We start from the raw sequence: 20,898 nt of genomic DNA, 5'->3' as shown, positions 1-20,898 counted from the left end.
CTGCTGGGCCTGTAGCTCTTTGGCCTTCCTCTCCTCATCCTCTCTTTGTTCGGCCTCCTTCAGCCTCCTCTCCTTCAGATGTTTTTCTCTCTGTCATCTCAGACCTTCTTCCACTTTTTCTCTCTCCTCTCTTTCCCTCTTGGGGTTCTTCATGAACTCACAAGCGACTCTTTCTCTGCGCTCCATCTCCACGCCTCTCAGCTCATCATACATTACTCTCCTGGCCTCCTTCTTTCTTTCTTCAGGGGTCAGTTGTACAAAGCTTTTCACAAGCTCCATTTGAGTAAAGAGGGTTCTGTTTTGTCTTGAAGACATCTTTGTTGGTTCTTCTTCTACTTCGTATCTGTTTGCTAACTGTGAACTGAGATGTGATCTCTTCAACAGGTTTGCGCGAAATGTTCTTCTCAGGCTGAAGAGTTCTGTAACTGCTAATGGAACAGTCAGTCATCACAATTAGCATCTTAATGTAGAACATTTGAACTGAATAGAGTTTAATGGAACTCCAGGAGGCAACACACTGTAGTGTACTGTATTATACTTTAGCTTCATGTTGTTAGCCCTGTTAGCAGCATGGCTCTAGTGAAGGAAATGTTCGTCCTTCAGTTGGTGAATCACTTTGGCCAACACTGAAACATGTCACTATCTGCTGAATGGACTGACATGAACACTTTGTGCAGATAATTCAACTTCCCCATAAACCCTACTGACTATAGCAAATCTATTCAACATGCAGCGTATTGGCCAAATGTGGCGCTTTAACAACCACAATAGGGCCCTTAAGTCAATTATAAAAATATATAATATACTAATAATAATAATATAGTGCACAAAGTGAAACAAACAAAAAGTTATATCATTTCAGTTCTTTCATTTAAACAAGCTGCTAAAACTTCATATTTAGTTTATGGGGGTAACATTGTAAGATCATTAGAGGTGTAACTAAATTCACTCATTCATTAGTTTGGTCTATTGTTTGGTTCAGAAATACACATCTTATTCAATAATATTAGAACAACAACCGACCCTTAAGATGAAAGGGGCTTTGATAACACATTCCTGGCTTTACAGGTCAGATAGAGAAAAAAGTAATAGGCCTTGAATATGGTGACCACCTGACCTGCCCTCTAGTAAGATTTTAATGTTAAGAGGTTGTCATTTTGGGCTTTAAATGTTATGTCTTGATAACTATTGAATTTGGTACATATAGTATATCAATGGTGGAAGGGAGATGAATCCCAGTGGCCTACAGTTTTCCTTTAGTGCCACCAGCTGGTCAACGCTTCCTGTTAAACAATTAAGTAAACATTTGAAATCATGTCAGTTGGGGGCCAAAACAAAGGTAATAGTCGTCCTTTTCTTCTATGCCGTTCCTTTTTCATATATTACGTTGAACCACAAATTGTTGCATTACATAAGGATATGACAGCACAAAGAAGTTCTGAGCGCATGGGGCAGGGTGGTTCTGAGACCCCAGAGCTAACTGTTGAGCCTCCCCGAGGTGTCGTGGGGCTAACTTGGTGCCCACTTGATAACCCTGTGGCTCTCGCTTCCCGTCTAAGTTTGAGAGGTGGGGGTCAATAGAAGCTATGTGGTGGAGTAGGTAGTATGTCAATACCTGGAGCTCTCATGAACCGAGCCTGGGTTTGTTGAAGGTGGCAGGGATGCTTGGGTTGTGGTGACCCCTATGGGTCATGTGGTAGGTTAATTATAAGTATTGGGTTGAGGGCACAAGGGGAAGGGTATTATGCAAATAAGCTTTCTTGTAGAGTTTTTTGTAGCATTTTTACTGTAGGAAAATAAATATCCTAAAATAATTTGATAAAAAAGCTATTTGAGAATCACTCTTTGTTTCAACAATTTGCAACCTGAGACTCATGCTGATCAACATGTCAACTTGTCATTTAAAGGCCCTGCACACCCACATAGGTGTTTCCAATTAGCCTGACTGATTACACCTCTAATCAGGTGGCAGTTTGAGTGAAGTCCTGCTGGGACATGTATGACCATCCATCCATCCATTATCTATACCGCTTATCCTGTTCAGGGTTGCAAGGGGGGCTGGAGCCTATCAGCTGTCATTGGGTGAGAGGCGGGGTGCGCCCCAAAACTGATTGCCACTCACACCTCCTGGCAATTTTAGAGTCACCAATGAACCTAACGATGCATGCACTGGGAGAACATGCAAACTCCACACAGAAAGGTCCTCTTCTTCCGAACCAGGAACCTTCTAGCTGTGAGGCAACAAGGCTAACCACTGCACCACCATGCAGCCAGAGTAGGATCAATGAGCCATACCTTGTGAGTATTGAGGTGAGATGTCAATCAAATAAACAAAGTACAGCTCGGCCCTTAATCATAAATGAACAGTGATATATCCGCATAGCATTCTTGCTAACCACAGAATAAATCAGCTGTAATAAGTGGCTGTTGGGTGTCAGTATCATGAAGTCTCTTTTGTTCGACTGAAAGCCTTTGTTCTGTTGCTCTGCCGTCTAAATGTGCTGGTGAGAAAGCAGATGAATGCAGGCTGATGGCGCTATTGGAGGCTATGTGCAATTACATTGTAAATACTGACACCTAGTGGTGCAGTCATTAAACTGCATTTTATTGTGAAAGAATTTCTAATGTGAACGAAAGCCCAATTTTGGCTTTGACACATTCCCTTGAGCTTTGAATCTCCAATCTAGCTCATCATTGTCACCTTTCTTTCAAAATAAAAGCTCTGTCTGGTTCAGTGTAACAAGATTTACTGATGCTCTGGTTTTAAAAGTGTGTGCGTGTTTAAAAGATAGAAAATCAGGCACAGACTGCGACACAGATTCATGAAAATCTACCTTTATTTGGATGCAAAAACTCACAACTGAAAGCGGTACTGTAGCAGAGGAGAGGAATACTGATTGCTGGTTGGTTGTATGTCTGACTGTTTGGCTATTTCATCGTCCCCGTTCTGATCATCAGAAAACGACCAGGTAAGCATTGAAACAAGCACTTTAAATAAAAGCCTTTCAGTCCAGTACGATGGACCTTATCAGAGGATTTAAAAGTCCGACAATAATGTTATCTTTTCTTACCAATCTTAGTCCTATTTCCTGTAAAAATTAATGTGGCAGTTTAATTTGCTAGTTGATTTGATGTGGATAAATTGGTCCGAGCCCTCACAGGTGATTCCCTCCTCTGATAATGTCCATGACTGCTGATCTGAAGTCAAGACAGAAGTGTTTTGAGTTTTGATACATAGAAAACTGTCTTCACTGTTTTAGCTGCCTTTACACATAGCTATTATATCTCACGTTGTCAACTGAGAGTGGCCTAAAAGTCACAGATGGAATCGAGAGGGGACTGCGTAAAAAGTCAGTCTGAGGTAAAATTCTCCAATAAAAACGATAAAAACGTACACAGGAAGCAAAGCATATTAAAGCAAAGCCTAAAGGCAGAAAGTAATGATACCGAAGACTGAACATAATCTATTTATTCTCTGTACTGTAAGGTAACTTAGGTAGTTGTCACATTTTGTTCTGTCAAATCTCGCGATAAAAACCGATGGTTTGATCCACAGTATGAGCTACATTCCATCATGGTGTAAACGGAAATATACACAAGGCATCTACTCGAAAGGATTGTATCAAAATGTTCTAAAAATATCTCTGGTTGGTTTCACAAAAGCAAACTGTATCAAAAGCATTGGCCGAGAGCAAGCAATATAATATAACGGGCTTCAAACCCTTTTACACAACAAAAAGCAGGACAACCAATCACGTCGCTTTGATTGTGGACCTATGGAGTCCCATACAGCACATGCAATCCATTAAACTCAACACAATCAAAACACAATACGGAAAAGAAGAGAACTGTTACGGCTGAACATCAGAGACAACCTTAGTTGGTCTATTGTGCTTCATACAGATTAGGCCTGGCCTGTCTATACAACAATCATGGGCTTCGTACTTCACGGATGTGTTCAAGCTACTGTTGAAAGCAGAGGCGTCACAGAGCGTGTAACTCAGAGGGCGACGAAACTCAAGATAAATACGGGAATCTACAGCTCTGATTGTTGTTTGCATTGATTTTTCCGATCATTCGACTCTATTTCTGGCCTCTGTCCCCTCAGCGCCTCCGGCTCTGTGACGCCTCCGCGTGTGTGTCTATGTGGCCTTAATGCAGTTGAGGTGTTTACTGTAAACATCATGGGGCCATGAGGACTGCACAGGCAGCGTGGTAAAACTGTAATACTGTAGATTGCACAGAAATCCTAATTAGTTAATTAATAACCTAACTGTAATACATTCCTATGTTCCATAACATTGCACATGCCTTTAATGAACACTTAGCACCATGCAACCTGAAGATGAGGTGGCTCCTGAATGCATCACAAGTAGAAACAGGCCGTCTGTGATGATGTCTTTTTACATTAAAAGTGAAATTCAATGAGAGTCAATGAGAAAAAATGTTGGTTAACTTATGTTATGTTAAGTTTAAAATCTGTGGATTCTTTAGTATTAGGCTGGCATTTGATCGTTCATGTAGATTGACATTATGCTGGCACTCATCCTGTAAAAGGCCCTTAATATTAACGCTAACTTTGGGAAACTGAGCTTGAATTTCCTCTGTGCAGCTAGCTGACACAGCTGCAGGTGATCTGATTATATTTCAGCTCCAGTTTAACCTTTAGATAACTGAATATACAGTATAAGAGGGGGCTATTTTAGTTAAGGTACTAAATGAGGCCTTGATGATTAAGACTCGTGTTCAGTAACTTGATATAAACCTCAGCAGTGCAAATGATAAGTCAGGAATGCGGGCTTCACTTTCACAGACTGTGTGGATCTCCTTTCTCCTTTGTTCTGCTTAAAGATAAACAATAAGCAAAGCTTTGCTGTCTGGGGTGAAGAGATAAACATGGTCAGAACGTGTTAAAGGGTGAGATTGAGATGATGCTAGGTACAGTGGTGCGTACCACCAGAGGCGGTACAGTGTACAGTGGTGTGTCTCGGTCTGGGTGCATCTGTCGCGCTCACTCTACTCCTCAGCCGTGTGAGACAGCTGCTTCTCGTACAGGCTGAGGACGTGATGCACAAACTGGTACTGCTCGCTCGTCTGGATCATCCCACCCCTGAAATACACACACAAGCAGGATAATTCAGAGAGGGCAAAACGGTTAGAATTATTTTAAGCTAGCTAGTAGTGTTGCTCTGTATGGCACGCTAAAATAAGATGCATCAAGGCTGTGTTTTGATTATATAAAGATGGCTAAACATCATACCTGTCTTACATCAGCATGCTAGCATTTTGTTTGCGAGCATGTTAGCATTTAGCTAAAACCTTCACAGTTGCTAAGTGCTTCCTCACAGAGCTAGCCGTGTGGTTGTAGACTCTTATTCTTGTTTAGATAGGGTGTAAAGTATGCTTGATTTTTGCTAGCTTCTATTAAAAGCCCTTTCAACATGTGTCTGTATACAGAGCAGATTTTTTATTGCTCTTAAAATGTAGCAGCATTTGTAGCTGCTTATTTCAGCTTGAGTCATAACTGCACTGAACTGAAGTAGGCAATTGAATTAGCCCTCATTTCAGCTTTATCTTTTATTAAAGTAAAGTTTATGTTGGTGACCTTTGTGGCGTATGACACCGGTTGTCACACAGGGGTTTTTTTCCTGGTAAACAATCTGAACTTAAGCTCACAGCGACTTTCTGTAGCTCGTGATTTGGAACGAGATCATCTGAATCTTAAGTCATGATGCCAGGGACTAAAGATAGTCACAAGCATGGATAAAGAGCTGAGAATGGCTCACCTGTCCAGACGGAGCTGGCAGGTGGTTCTCAGGATGTCAACCACACCCTCAGTCCTCAGCTGCTTGCACAGGATGGAGGTGGCGATGAAGCAGCCGGTTCGACCAATTCCAGCACTGCGGATAAAAAAATGAAGATGTAGAGGGATGGAGGAGGAGAAAAATGTATGGATCAGTAAATGATTCAAGCATTAAAATAGTTCCTCTAATATGAAACAGGGCAATTTCTACTATAGGCTTTCGTATTATTTATATTGTTTTACAAAGGGTCTTGTGGCTCATCGACTTTTGTACCTGCAGTGGACGGTTGTAGGGCCGCTGGAGGGCGGGGCTTCCTCTCGGGCTCGTTCCACTTCCTGCACCAACTCCAGCAGAGGTGGAGCCTTGTCTGGGGTCTTCTGATCCGGCCACGAGGTGTACCAGTACTGCCGCAGACTGCGCTCCTCTCCCTCACACTGGTACACACACACACATTAACACACAGATGGGCGGTCAGGGTTATCAAACAGAGCTTTTTCTGTGTTTCCTATGCGGTAATATAATCAGATCCATCAGCTGCCTGTATTCCCTGAGGGTCTGACAGCGATCATTATTCCAACAGATAGACAACATTAACCAGAGGGGTTGAATAAACAACAAGCTTTTAACTCACAGCACAGTTATATAATGATCCCTGGTGATTAGTAATCAGATTCAGGCTGCATTTACTGAATGATCATGTTTGGTTTGCTCAGTGCCACCAAGACCTCAATTACATACAAAACATCCATCAGGAACATGTGTCGTGAGCCAATCCATGACAGTGTGATAAAAACATTTACTTTGGCAAAAGGAAAACTTGGGCACTGTTTGTCTGGTTTGTTGAGAACAGGATCACAATCTGGTGTGAAGGCAGACAAGTCAACACTACAGTGCTGCTTGTTTTTATTACATGGTGTAATATTAGTCTGCAGATCAGAAGTTTGGACAAAGTGTTAATTTCATCGTCGCAGAGTCGATGGTTTGGCAAAGTCCTGCAACAGAAATTGTTTTCATAAATATAACCCTTCAACATATTCTGTAGCAATGTTATGTTTACCCTTTGTGACACATTAACAGTCTCTCTGCGTCTCACCTTCAAAGTAAACACCCTCAGACTGTAGTCATCCTCCTGGGTTACCGTGACAACAGTGATCTCAATACCCTCGTGGGTCACAGTGTCCTCGGGCCAGTACTCCGCACATTTCTGCAAGACATCATGGACACTCAAGCGGATATTCTATTTAAGTTTGATCTGTCCATTCATACATAAAAGCATCCATCATCATCATCATCATCGTCATCATCATCCACACTCACCTCGTTCTTCTCCTCCAGGTTGGTGATCATCACGATGATCGGGCTCCTCTCCTGCCACACCATCCTCCAGAAGTCCCCCACAGTGTTCACAGTGGGACCCTGGGTGGCAATATATGCTCGCTCCTCACCCCCATAACCCTGCAAACACACACACACACAGATCAAACAAGAACAGGTAGAATATAGTCGCCACATCACACTGTAGACTTTGCTCATAAACGCTCACGATTTCACTCACTTTGAGATAATTAGCATTGATGTAGGTGGTGAGGAAATCCTCTTCATCCAGTGAGTGTAAGATCACTCTGCTGTGTGTGTCTGCGCGTGGACAGGAGGAGAATATGAGAAACAGATGGTTGAGGTTGTTACTCAAAGAGATGAAAGCAGCAGCAGAAGAAGAAGGGAAATAATATTTATGCATACACAGTTTTATTACTCGGCTGTGTGTTATTGTGTGCCATGTCTCTATCTATATTCTTGGGCACAGAAACAGACCTTTTATTAAAATATAGGAGTAAAGTAGTGATATTAAAATAGCGGCAGCATTAACAGCAGCCTTTACAACACAAAATAAAAATAAAACTGCATAATCTCATATTTAGCTGTTCTTAATCTTGTTGCGGCCGTACTCACTGGGTAGGATGGTTTTGTAACGGTTCTTTCTCACCAGCCCCGGGTAATTGTACTCCTTAGGGTCCACAAAGTTCATGGGAGTTTCCTGCCGATGGACACAGAACAAAGCAATTAGGCCTTCTAAATCTGTGTTTCCACCAAAAGTACCCGGGACCCGTTAGTCCCAGGAGGTACTTTTCAGGGGATTAAAAGGTTCCTCCAGCCTATTAGTGTCTGTGATTCCACGAAAGTCTAAAGACCCGAGAAAACTAGACAACTAAGTCTGCTCACGTGTGTGTGCTGGACCAATCAGAAAAGGTCAACCCTGCAAGTCCCAACCATTAGCTGTGTCCCAATCCAGAGGCTGCAGCCTTCGAAAGCCGTATTTGAAGGCCAATTGCGTCACAGCGGCGTGTCGAAGGCTGTCCCAATTCAAAGCCTGCTTCAGACGCAGCCGACAAATGCGTGCTCCGTTTCCCGGGCCGCGAAGGATCCATCGGGTGCATCCTTCACGGCCCACCGTATCCCGAGATGCATTGTGCGCCAATTCAAACGAAATGGCAGACTTTTATGCGGCCCGACGAATACACTTTAAAATGTAAAAGTTTTTGGTTTCAACTCAATCGAATAGCTAGCGTTACACATGTTTAGGAAGAAGAGCTTACTCAATGTTAGTTGTTCAAGCTAGTTAGCCCGCTAGCTACCTGTTGCTATGCGACAGGAGCGGTGTTTGGTGACGCATGGGTAGACCAGACCGTTTCATTTCCATTCAGCTTTAACGGTGTACGCAGACAATGAATGGAGCGTCCTCCGTGGACCGCCTCCTTCGAAGGCTTCAACCCCTGGATTGGGACGCAGCTATAGACTGTATAAAAAGATGGACGACATGACAGCTCCCAAAAAGTGAAGCCACCCTGCTGACTGGCTGCAGTACAGGTGATAAAGCCCGCCTCCTCCATGTTAACAGATGGGAGATTTTATTCGATAAAAAGAGGTACAAAAGTCATGACTGACAGCTCTGTTGACAAATACGGCTTCTGCAGCCGACCTGTTGCTGTTCTGATGTTGACTGTGCCGACAGGCGGGATCTTTGCCGTTTTGTCAGAAACTTAAATGTGTGTCTTGGTTAGATGAAGAGGCGGTACGTCAATACTGCGGCTCCACCAGCCGATCTCTGCTGCACAGACTCTGGCTTCCAATGACGTCATCAGAGCAAGACTGCAGCGCCCGTCTCAGGGGTATTTTGGCTTCACTTTTATACAACGAGAGGAGGTGGAGATGCATTGATCGGCTCCACCCTAAAGTTATTTTATAAAGTATTACCCTCCTAGCAGGAACCTGTTGGAGGGTTAAATAGACCCTTTTCCATGCATCCTAAGTACCCCCTAAAGTCCCTAGTTCCTGTGTAAAGTTCCTGCAGTGGAAACATTTAGAATCTAATATCCAACATTACGTCAATCACTGCACTTTACTCTAAACCGTTGCTGTCCAATTGTACGTGATTGAAATTCAATGGGTAATTTATTAATGATGTTGAACGCTCATCTCTCTGCCTAGCAGACACCAGAATCCTCAGTGGGGTTTTGTATGCAAATATGCCTGCATCCATCCTGCCTCCGCCCACTAACAGACAGTGAAAAAGCTTACGGGTGTGTGCAGTGCTCCGCTGGGTGTGTGTGTGGGTGAGTGCATTTCTGCCTCTGTCTGTCTGTGTGTGTTTGTGTGTGTGTCAGTGAACGTCTCTTCCGGTGAGTCTCTGTTCATCCCTGTAAATCTAAAGCGTGTAGGTGTTGGAGCTGCTGTAGCTGCACTCACATAAAACTCTGCCTGCAGGCTCTGGTCGTCCATGGCCCGTGTGTGTAACATAGCCGGGGTCAGGGTGTGCGTTCCCTGTCGGAGGTACTCCTTGGCCGACTGGTCTCGCGGGGAGAGCTGGGCTCCGTAGCCATAGGGCTCAGTGCAGCCCGGTGTACACATGTCCAAGGTCAGGGAGACGTTGGAGCCCCTCCTGTGTGATACATATTAAATCATTCAAAAGTATGTAGACGTGCTGTATGTGCGTACCAATCTGCTAGGTGCAAACATGCCTTCAGATTGCTGAATGAGTAGGTAAGTGAGTCAGTATGGGTTTATTTATATAGCACTATTAAAAACACACGGTTACAAAGTTCCTCACGAACACAGGGAACTAAATCACAGAACAAAACACAAGACGCAGATGGAGATCTACAAGAAGGCTTGTCTTTACAGATGATTTTTCAGAAGCCTCTTGTAGCAGTCCAAAGATTTAGCAGATCTGATCTATTTGTGGATGACGATTTCAAAGGTTGGGGCCAAAAGAGCAAAGGTGCGTTCACCTTTTGTTTTGCAGTTTGAGCGTGGGATGGAAAGAAGGCCGAGATTAGATGATCGGAGAGGAAGAGAAGAGGAAGAACGGAAATGTATCGGTCATGCAGGAAGCCGATGGAGGTTGCAAGAACAGGGGAGATGTGCCTAGTTCTCGTTAACAATGTGGCACTACAATATTACAATGATTTAGACCGGAGGAAAGAAAAGCAGGAATAATAGTTTGAGATCTGTAGAGAACAAGATTGTTCAGATTTTCTAAGCTGAAGGAATCACAAATGGACATGCTAAACTGCATGATGATCAAGTAGTAGATGCCTTCCTGCAGATCCATATAACTACATTTAGTTCATCTGCAGCCCATTCTCACCTCTCCTGGAGCCCCACAGGTGTGACAGTGAGGGTGGCTGCGTCTGCCTCCATCCTGGTCTCAATGCCCAGGTCAAAGACCGGCGTCTCGGGCACAGGGTCCATGTCCAGCAGATCCTCCTGAGCATCCGTCCACTCAGACAGCGTGAAGGACGGCTGGCGGCTCACAGACTGACGCCGGTCACCAACGTCCCGCAAAACTGGTACTGGCGCCAACATGCCAGAGCCGGTGCGCCACTTCCACACCATGTGGACGACCTGAGGAGAGACGAGTGGGAGTTAGGACGCTGTGTATGGAATGAACTATCCAATCTGCACACAAAGACATCAATGATCTAGTCAGTCGAGTTGCTTTCAAAGACTATGGTGTTCCTTCAGGCTAATTTACAATAATGCAACATCCACAATAATCTCACATTCATGCAGAAAAGCAATCAGTTTTTCAGGAATGGAATGGTCCGTCCAGTGTTTTACCATGATAACACAGATGGCCACACCGACGCCTGCAGTTCCATGCACGATCCAGTTGTGCTGTGTGGAATTCGTCACCTCCGTCATCAACACCGTGGACTGCAGAGAGAGAGAGAAATGGGAAGACAACACTAGATTCAGCATATCTACGAGGTTTTTTTTTGCAGCGTCCATAAAAACAAGCGTCTTACGTCACTTACGTCCGTTCCAAAAATGGGGTGACAGGGTAAGACGAAGCTAAGGTAGAAATCGATGACCTGCAGGGCTTTGTAGATGGAAGAGAGCGGTCCATTTCCCTCCAGCACGAAAAACACCCAGTACCCCTGGGAGGAGAGAGGGAGGGGAGGCAGATTGTCACAGTGCTCTCTCGGCTCATTCATGCTGCAGCAATCAGGCGAAAAGCAGGTGAAACGCGAACAGAGAAGAAAAGAAGACGGCCTACTCTGCAGGCATAGAAAATATGTAAATTGAGGACATGCAATCAATGCTGCATTTAAAAGCTTTTTCTTTTTGTTGCATATGGTTACGTTGCACCTGTCCTTTTTTTCTTGAATGAAGTCAACAGAGACGGCAACGGGAAGAGAGAATGATTTCTAAAGAGGTGTCCTATTTTATCCCCCAAATTTCGCCTGAATAAAATACACAGCCTTTAGAAGGACGACGCATGAGTCCACACATTATATTCTGATCTGGAAACCAAAGCTTGTGCAGGGAGTTCATTTTCACTTAAAACATTAAAAATCTACAAACAATTAACCCACTTTACTCGATCTTTCTGGTTTCAAACTGACCGTGACTTGGGAGACGACCAGCAGTGCGGCCCAGCAGTGGATCTCGATCACCAGCGTGTACACCTTGTGCAGGAACACTTCCTCTCTCTGTGGGCTCTGGCATCCCGCAGGTCCATCTTTGCAGTTTGGGAGCAAGTCTTTTTTAAGGTTTCTGTCGCCTGTTTTTTCAGCCTTTGTGGGCTCATCCAGCCAGACAGGGTCCTCGTCGGGCCTCAGGAAGATGGAGTCCTCGGTGTGGGATCGGGTCGAGCTGCTCAGTCGGCGGGTCATGATTTCCCTGTTAAATGAGGATTCTTTGTGTTAGAGGTATTTGATCATCACGCTTCTTTCTGACCCTGGGTCCCTGTTCTGACATTTAGTTACCTATTATTTGTAAGTCTAACAAAATATTGAAAGATTAAGAGCCTGTGATTATGAAGAATGTTCAAATAAGAGAGGAAATATGAAATAAGCACAGTGTGTGCTTTTTTCTCAAGGCACAACCTTTTGAACAACATTTAATCTAATTTAATCAAATAAAGTTTTAACATGCAGGCATACTTCAAACTCCTACAAAATAAAGGTTGAACCTTTATGCATACTTCAGACTCCTACAAAATAAAGGTTGAACCTTTATGCATACTTCAAACTCCTACAATATAAAGGTTTAACATGCAGGCATACTCCGAACTCCTACAAAATAAAGGTTTAACATGCAAGCATACTTCAAACTCCTACAAAATAAAGGTTTAACATGCAGGCATACTAAAAACATTTTTCAAAATAAAGGTTTTTCTTGGTAATTAATCACATCTCCACTTTTTGTATGTTTCTCTATTGATCATACACATAATAAAATTTAACACAACTACACACTGCTATCCAGAGCAATTAAGTGCTGGCTGTGTTTGTGTGTGTTGTGTGTTTTTAAATGAGCGTGTATATGACAGAAAGGGCTGCGTTTATTCCACAGGCCTATTCAGATGTATAGCTAAGCGGCTTGGAGAGGCTCTCATCTCCGGATCCTCTTGTCTCCCTCAGATTGGACTCTATTGTGTGAATGCGTGTGTGTGTTTGTGTGTGTGTGTGTGCGTGTGTGTGTGTGTGTGTGTGTGTGTGTGAGAGAGAGAAAGAGAGAGAGAGAGAGAGAGAGAGAGAGAGAGAGAGAGAGAGAGAGAGGCTCTATTGTGGAGAGATGAGTCAGGGGTAGCGTGTTTACAGCCCCGTCCGTTGCCTTGGCGACAGAGTGGCTCTCATCTCTCTCATCCGTCCTGAGCATTATCATCTACACACACACACGCACACACACAGCCCCTGTATCAGTCAGCAGTGTATTCAGAGCCCTTTTCCGCCCTGGTCTTTTGTCCTTCAACCATTAATAAAGGTGTTTTGTACATTTGGCTGATTACCGCCACGTGGTCGGTGGCAATGTGTGAAAGCGGGGGCTGCGCAGTGTTTGTGTGCCGTTTGCGCACATATCACTTTATCTGAATGTGTTGCTGATTTCTAAATTGGTTCCAAGTGAGTTTGGAACAAGTTTTCATCAATGACTACCGACCAACAAAGCGGAAGAAGATCATTTCCCAGTTGGCTCTCTCGAAAAACAAATATATGGACAGCCGGTCACATGACTCACCTATGAAAGATGGCGGGAAGAGGGGGAGGGAGTCAGATCACATGATCAAGTAAAATCCTGTATCCTGGGGCAACCAACCGTTGTCAGCCATTGTAAGGCAGAGTGGAATCTGAAGGACAGAAAAGACATAAAGCTACATCTCATGTGATGAAGATCAAAAACAAAGAGAGGAACAAAAAAAAGGTCATCAAACACAATCCCAACTGTTTTCCAAAAGGTCACTATATGAAGCGTAAAGCAGAGACACCACTGACTCCAACAGGTTTGGTCATCAGGGCCCAGTAGTTGAAAATGTTTCATTTGGATCAGACGATCTGAAAATAAAAAATGTTTGCTATCCAGGATCAGCTAATCCATCTTAGCTTCGTCCTGGTTTTTCAAAATAGAAACTGGATTTGATCAACGTGATCCAGATACAGAGTTTTTAAGATGCAAGGTGCACGGTGGTGCTGTCGCCTCACAGCTAGAAGGCTCCTGGTTCAAATCCCAGTTTGGACGTAGTGGGCCTTTCTGTGTGGAGTTTGCATGTATTCCCCGAGCATGTGCATGTTCCCTCCGGGTACTCAGGCTTTCTCCCACAGTCCAAAGACATGCTCGTTAGAACTACACCCGTAGGTGTGAATGTGAATGGTTGTGTGTCTCTATGTGTCAGCCCCGTGATTGACAGTCCAGGGTGAACCCCACCTCTCGCCCAATGACAGCCCCCTGTGACCCTGAACAGGATAAGCGGTATAGATAATGTATGGATTTATGGGGCTAGATACATGCTTTGTCCAGAGGGGGCGCCAAATCCACACAAAATTAAAAATTCCTTACAGTTGCTTTAAATTAATAGATTTTTTGATTATTTAATGGGGTGAAAATACTAAAAAATGTCTACACTATAAACTACATTGTATAAATGTTGTGTTAGTTCACCAATTTAAAAGTTTAATTACATTTTGTTCGAATCCAGCCCGAATCCACCCCTCTGCTGGGCTCAGGCTGATCCTGATTTTGGGATCAAAGTTATTCCACTGCAACTCAAAAAGTTTAAAACTCATGCAGGAGGTTTTATCCAGATAAAAACCTAATCTAGATTACCTGATCTAATCCGATTTCAGAATCTTTTTATCTTTTTAACAACCTACAGTCAAGATTTGATCCAATCCAATCAGACTACTTATCAACAACTGGGTCCTCGTCTTAAGTAGAGCTGGATCAGAGTAGCACCCTGTTAGCTCCCAGCCGTGCGGAGGATGGTGATGTAAGGTGACACAGAAAACTGTCAATATTTCTCCCCCCTCTCTCTCCCTCCCGCTCTAAGAAGGGAGGGATGATTGGAGCCAGACGCCCTCAGAAATACATTCAGATTGCTCCCGTCACATCAGTATGCATGAAGTCAACACTCCTCTCTCTCCTCCTCCTCCTCCTCCTCCTCTTCTCCTCCTCCTGTGCCACTGGACCCTGTTGAACTAACGAGGTGAGCTCAGCGGAATATGAGACCACACCAGAGTCAGGAGCTGTGCGTGTGTGTGTGTGTTTGCTTCGAAGGTGGTTTTGAAGTGATGACGCCAGCGAGACGCTCCGTAGTCATAGCAATGTGCATACATACAATGTACACACACATCTAAAGTTCACACACACACACACACACACACACACACACACACACACACGGATTGTGTTGTATAAGAGAAGCTGCTTCCGTTCTGAAACAATAGCTGACAGGTAGATGAGCGGATGGAGGGATGAATGGGAGGAAGAGCAGCTCTTTTTTTGTGTGTGTGAAGGTTTTCTGAAGCAGTGACGCAGTGAGGTTGGCGTTTCTGTAACTGTGGCAACATACTGTAGCGTGCCGTACACACACAGACACTTGAGGTGAGATGAAAAAACACAAACACACATCTGCACTGGGAGAGCGGGGACAATATTCAGGTTTGTCTAAAAGATGCTGCCTCTCTTTGCTCTCAGTCTTTGTTTTTCTGTCTCTTCTTCGGCTGCTGAGGTTGTTGGTGATTGTCTGGAACATTAAACCAGCGCTGTAGCTCTGGTGTTGGATTTACTGCTGTCAATAGTCCCCCCATCCTAAGGAAAGTCTGACCAGAGATAAAAAATAACCATTTACCATTAGAGTTCATTGAATACAGTGCCTCATTGCCTTATTTTATTAGCAGATCATACCACAGGATTACATATCATTTGACCAGTGGATCCACATGTCGTCCATCCATCCATTATATACACCGCTTATCCTGTTCAGGGTCATGGGGGGTACACCCTGGACTGATTACCAGTCAATCACAGGGCTGACACAGAGACAGACAACTTTTCACACTCACGTTCACACCTACGGACAATTTAGAGTCACCAATGAACCTAACGAGCATGTCTTTGCACTGTAGGAGGAAGTCGGAGGGAACCTACACGTGCATGAGGACAACATGCAAACTCTGGGATTCAAACCAGGAACTTTCTAGCTTCCAGCAGCCCCCTCTGCTTAATCACTGTTTGATGAGTTTGCATGTTCTCCCCGGCTTCCTCCCACAGTCCATAGACATGCTCGTTAGGTTCATTGGTGACTCCAAACTTCCTGCAAGCCTGTGTGTGAACGTTTGTCCGTATGCGTCAGTCCCATGATTGACTGGCGATCAGTCCAGGGTGTACCGCCTCTCACCCAATGACAGCTGGGATAGGCTCCAGCCCCCCCCCTGACCCAGGATCAGCGGTATAGATAATGGATGCACGGATGGGTGGATGCTGCAGTCTTGCAGGACTCCCTTAAAAAAAGGTTAAAACACAAATAAAAATTATCTGTACTTTATTGCTGCGTCAAAGTATTTTGTCACTGCAAGGAATTCTGGGTAGGGAAATACATTTGTATTCATAGCTAGCAGGGATTATATTTTGTAGTACAGAAAATACTGCAACACAAATGGTGGTGTCCCATGAGGACACGACGTACGAGTCCTCGTGGGCATGTACGCCCCTGCATTTAACCATTTAATTAACCCTTTCTCTCCCTTTAGATACATTAAATCACCTAATTTCACACTGTGTCAGTTTCCTGTGTATTCCGCCTCAGCTTGCTCACTCAGTCTGATAATTAATGAAATCAAATTAGCGTTAGCATCACTGTGTAAACAGAGAAAAATGAACAGCATGGCCGGTTGTAGTCATGCCGTGTAAGTCAAACCTGACAGCTGATTCAGCCTCACTCCCCGCTGTTTGTCTTTAAATAGCGTATATGTTAAGTGTTTCCATCGATCTGACTCCATTTAAATCACCAATTTCAAGCTAGCTGACGCTAAACAGAGCCATATATAATAATAGGTCTGCGGCCTGTGTCCCAGGGGAACCACAAGAGGAGTGTAACAAACAGAGGATAATTAATGTGGTCCCTTTTTTTTCTTATAGTGACAGCTGGCCCGTGTTTTAATGGACACCCCCGATGGCCCCATGTGTCGCCGTCTGGACAAATAATGTGTTTAAATCTGCTCTATTTTTAACATATGTCAGGATGTGTTAAATCCCAGCAGCATTTCCAGTTTCCAGGTGGATCCGAAGTATCGAGCGCGCTGTTGCTGAAGTGCTGAATGTGATGGGCGACGAGGCGAGAGGAAGCTCTTGTTGAAAGTGATGATGCGATGGTAACGTGAGATGAAGTCACGAGGGCCTCGGCCTGCCTCATCAACCTTTCTTTGTCACACAAACACACACACACACTTTCACAGATTAACTCTTGATTTTAAAGCGCACATGATTTCACGATGACCTTAGATTTAAATACCCAGAAGGCCCGCAGCTTCCTCCTGTACATCACACAGACACATAATCAATCAGCCCTTCTGTTTACATACACTCCTACAATCTCCTGCAGCAGCTCCAGGGGCATTTCAAAGAGAAATTTCATCAGCACACGTATAAACTTACACTTCAGCCGCAGCTTTACCGCATGAATTATTAAAATGTGCAGCTCAGAGAATTGATCACATTCTGATTTCCTGGTGACAAAAAGACTGAGTTACATGATTGCACTGCATCAAAACATCAGCAGCGCAGGATCGGCTCTCTCTGGCAGTCATTCATGCTAAGACAAAACATCATTCATATCACGTACACGGCTACGGTGAGCCAGAGCGACCACACAGTGCAGAGCTGCATGGATTAGTAATGAATCACCCGGGGAGGTGGACTGTTGCATCTCTCTGGTAACTCCCACATTGTCACATAGACAAGAGAGGAAATCAAGCTTTGGATGGTAAAAGATTAAAGAGGAAACACACAGAAATAAACCATCGAAGGACAACCTGTTGGCTCGTTATCATGTTTAAATAAGGTTTAAAATAAATACTGAGGCTCTATCACAGATCCCTACCTTTTCACAGCCAGGAGAGCGCAGCAGCCATATGCACCGTTGGGGCTTTGCTGAGGAATTGGTATTCACCTCATGTCGCACAGGAGAGAGGGAGAGACAGAGGGAGTAGAGGAGGAGGAGGAGGAGGAGGTGCTGGAACAGTCACTCACCCACAGCCTTAAGTCTGGTTAGGATAAGTCCTCTTACCTGGCTGAGCCCGTCTTCACATCGCCATCTGCCGCTCGGCTCCCTCCGAGCCAAGGACCAGGAGCCAAACACCAACAACCACGCCAATCCCTTTACTGCTCCTCTGTCTGCGAGGAGAGGAAAGGAGGAGTGTGTGTGTGCGTGGAGGAAGGAGACAGACGGACAGTGAGAGGAAGAGGATGTTAGTGATGATCTGTGAACGTGTGTGTGAAAGAGAGCAGGAGGTATAAAAGTCTGCTGGGTTTTTCTTTTGTTTGTATCCTGGAGGAGAGAGCGATCCACAGGCGGCAGCTTCGTCTAGGTATATGCAGCAAGAGGCTGTGCGGTAGCCTTGGCAACAGAGCCAGAATGAGGAAGAGCGAGCGAGAGAGAGAGAGAGAGACTCTGTGTATGTGTGTGTGTGTGTGTGTGTGTGTGTGTATTAATCACATTGTGGGCACATAAATCCGTTCATGCAGGGACATTACAGGGACCAAGAGATGGTTCCCACTTCCCACATGGTGAAACATTACACTTAAAGGTTAACAGATAACAATGTTCTAAAGAAAACACTGCACAGAAAATAAATAAAAAACAACAAGAAATCTATCTTACTGACAATAATTGCGTCACCAAAGCCTCATATAGCTTCTTCCCCTGTGGAGAGACCTCGCTTGTTGCCTTAAAAGTATAAAAAACACACTAAAGAGCGACGATGCGGTCGCTTATTTCAGTCATTCCCACATCCTGATGTCCTAAATACTCACTAGAGCATTGAATGCATATTATTCCACCGCTGAAAATAGACCCCAATGAATTCACAATTTCCTCCTGTTTGAGAAATATTTGCAACAAATTGCAGTGTTACGTTGTTTCAGTAAATTATTCAGCCTGTTTAAAAAATTATAACATGAATTTATTTCTGTTTTTTGAAGGTTTATGAGAGTCGCAGAAGGAGAACGTAAGACTGACAGCATTAGAGGTGGAATAAAACAGGAACGCAAATCTTCTCCTTTTTCTGTTAATGAATGTAAGTCAATCCGATGTCCTCCTAAATACCAAAAACGTGTTCTATTGTGTAAGTGTGTGTCTGTGTGTGTGTGTCAGATCATAACACATCACTGAGCACGTCCCCCACTGTCACCTCCTCTGCTTCTCACTCGTCTTACTCTTCTTCCGGTGTCCATCGCTTTTTGTCGCTGCTCTCGCTCATCCTCTCTTGCTTCCTACGCTCTCCCCTCCTCCCCTCTGTTACTCTCTCTCTCTCTCTTTCCTTACTACCTCCTGTCATTTCATGTCCCCCCCCTTCAGTGTGCTGCTCTCTCTCCCTCTCTCCCTCCTTCCTGTCTGGCCATATGGTAGCCCTCAGCCTGTCAGCTCTCTGAACTCACCAGCAGGAAACAGCCACTATCAGATCAACATGAATACTACATCAGATTCTTTTAATTTTCTGTAAATTTGCTTTATTGGCATCAGTAAAATCATTTTCTGTAAGCTCTACAATTGTAATATAATTATTCTTGAGGAAAAAGACAACACAACACATTGCATGCATGCACATGTATTCTACAAGTGTGCATTTTGCAGTATATGAAGTTACTGTAATGCGATACTCAATATGTGCAAACAAATTATTTAAGGCTGAATTAAGGCACTTGATAAATTATCACCATTTGAGTTAATATGCCAGACAATTGCTTATATTTACCCATGATATTAAAATTTAGGAAGTTGCAGAGCAACATTAATACTCAGTTGGAGTTGCTGGGTTAGGGTTAGTTATTGGTGCGAGCTGTGTCAAAACAAGGCTGATTAAAGCAGTCAGAGGAATGACACATTAATGTTTTTCAGCTGTGACTTCAAAACAATGAGCATAAAGACGCTTGAAAGTTCAGGTTCATAAGGGGGTACTTTCAAAAGCACTTTCTAAAAGCTCTTGGCAGAGGATTGGAAGACCCATCTATCACTTCCTGTCCCAGGCTAGCTTCAACAAGTCAGATCAACAAACCTTAGTAAGACGTCATTCATTGAACAAATACTCCCCTATTAAGATGTAATCTTAGAGTGTAAATTAGAAGTGGATGTAACCTTTTGGTTTCAAACGTGAAACCAGTGTGTAACAGCCTTAAACCTGCACTCTTTCTAAAGCCCAGCAGGATGCAGCTCCTTATCCTTATCAAATTAAAGTCCCAATGGCAAGTTTAATGGGTTCTTCAACACAGCATGTTGTTCATTTTTTAAATGATGGTCCCATTTAGAGTACAGTATACAATAGCAGTGTATGCTTTTTGGTGATGCCAAATGAGATTGAGAACCATGGCAATCTGTGCACCAGGATTGAGGCACAGTAGTGTGAATCCACCCTGTTGCCCAAATATGGTCACTTCTGGTTCCAAAAAACCAAGTGGTGTGTGAACAGGAATTCACAAACCACTAGCTGACGTCACAGTGGCTACATGTACTTCTCCATACAGCCTGTAGATATAACTGATGCTATAGTAGCATTTATGCTAAAGGAAGCTCATTTCTTGTAGTCTGGCAACATGGATTCTCTCATGGACTCTTGTTTACAGCTATCTTTGTAAGGCAAGAGTCTGTAGTAACTCACAAAATGTTTAAATGCAATTTAGCACTGTGCAAACAATAACAAATGTGCAGATAATCTGGGCAATGCGAGTGACACAAAGACTAAACACAGACTGACTGTTGAGGGTGGACACAGAAAAGCTTCCAACAAGAGGTAGACAGAGCACACCTTTCTCCTACACTATGGACTGTATAAAGGCAGAGCAGCCACGTTCACTGTAAAAATAAAACGTACACATCAAACATTTAACATGGTTTATGCACTGGCCTCCACAAATAAATCAAGGCATGACAAACACTGAAAGAGCTAACAAGTTATTTGTCTGATATTTGAATGAACATTTTTTTTAAAAGGCACTGACAACACAAACGTGGGCTCGAGGTTAAAGCTACTGTGAGGGACTTTCGATTTGTGTCGATTTTGGCGCCCCCTGTGGACAAAGCCACACCTCTTATCTCAGCTTA

The 20,898-nt window shown here is 43.8% G+C and overlaps 1 protein-coding gene across 2 annotated transcripts in view; it reads right to left on the bottom strand.

Annotated features, from left to right (window-relative positions):
* Positions 1–2,829: 2,829 nt before the first annotated feature.
* LOC138613467 (tyrosine-protein phosphatase non-receptor type 5-like) overlaps positions 2,830–20,898 on the bottom strand; it is a 28,161-nt gene continuing 10,092 nt past the window's right edge. Inside the window, exons 2-15 of one of the 2 annotated variants that reach the window (XM_069687151.1) lie at positions 17,869–17,975; positions 13,326–13,434; positions 11,711–11,987; positions 11,120–11,242; positions 10,923–11,018; positions 10,450–10,706; positions 9,549–9,741; positions 7,755–7,839; positions 7,360–7,439; positions 7,122–7,259; positions 6,898–7,008; positions 6,078–6,238; positions 5,787–5,900; positions 2,830–5,110 (exon numbers count right to left, since the gene is read on the bottom strand). In XM_069687151.1, coding sequence (XP_069543252.1) covers positions 5,017–5,110; positions 5,787–5,900; positions 6,078–6,238; positions 6,898–7,008; positions 7,122–7,259; positions 7,360–7,439; positions 7,755–7,839; positions 9,549–9,741; positions 10,450–10,706; positions 10,923–11,018; positions 11,120–11,242; positions 11,711–11,980 — 1,722 coding nt within the window. In that variant the 5' untranslated portion in view covers positions 11,981–11,987; positions 13,326–13,434; positions 17,869–17,975 and the 3' untranslated portion in view covers positions 2,830–5,016. Of the gene's footprint in view, positions 5,111–5,786; positions 5,901–6,077; positions 6,239–6,897; positions 7,009–7,121; positions 7,260–7,359; positions 7,440–7,754; positions 7,840–9,548; positions 9,742–10,449; positions 10,707–10,922; positions 11,019–11,119; positions 11,243–11,710; positions 11,988–13,325; positions 13,435–17,868; positions 18,138–20,898 lie in introns of those variants that run through there. The other variant, XM_069687150.1, reaches the window with a different exon arrangement.

The sequence above is a fragment of the Semicossyphus pulcher genome, unplaced genomic scaffold (genome assembly GCF_022749685.1).
Source record: "Semicossyphus pulcher isolate SPU_LCO1_2020_fin unplaced genomic scaffold, fSemPul1.0.p SCAF_8, whole genome shotgun sequence".
Taxonomy (NCBI): domain Eukaryota; kingdom Metazoa; phylum Chordata; class Actinopteri; order Labriformes; family Labridae; genus Semicossyphus; species Semicossyphus pulcher.
This window is presented reverse-complemented; position numbering and strand designations above follow the sequence as displayed.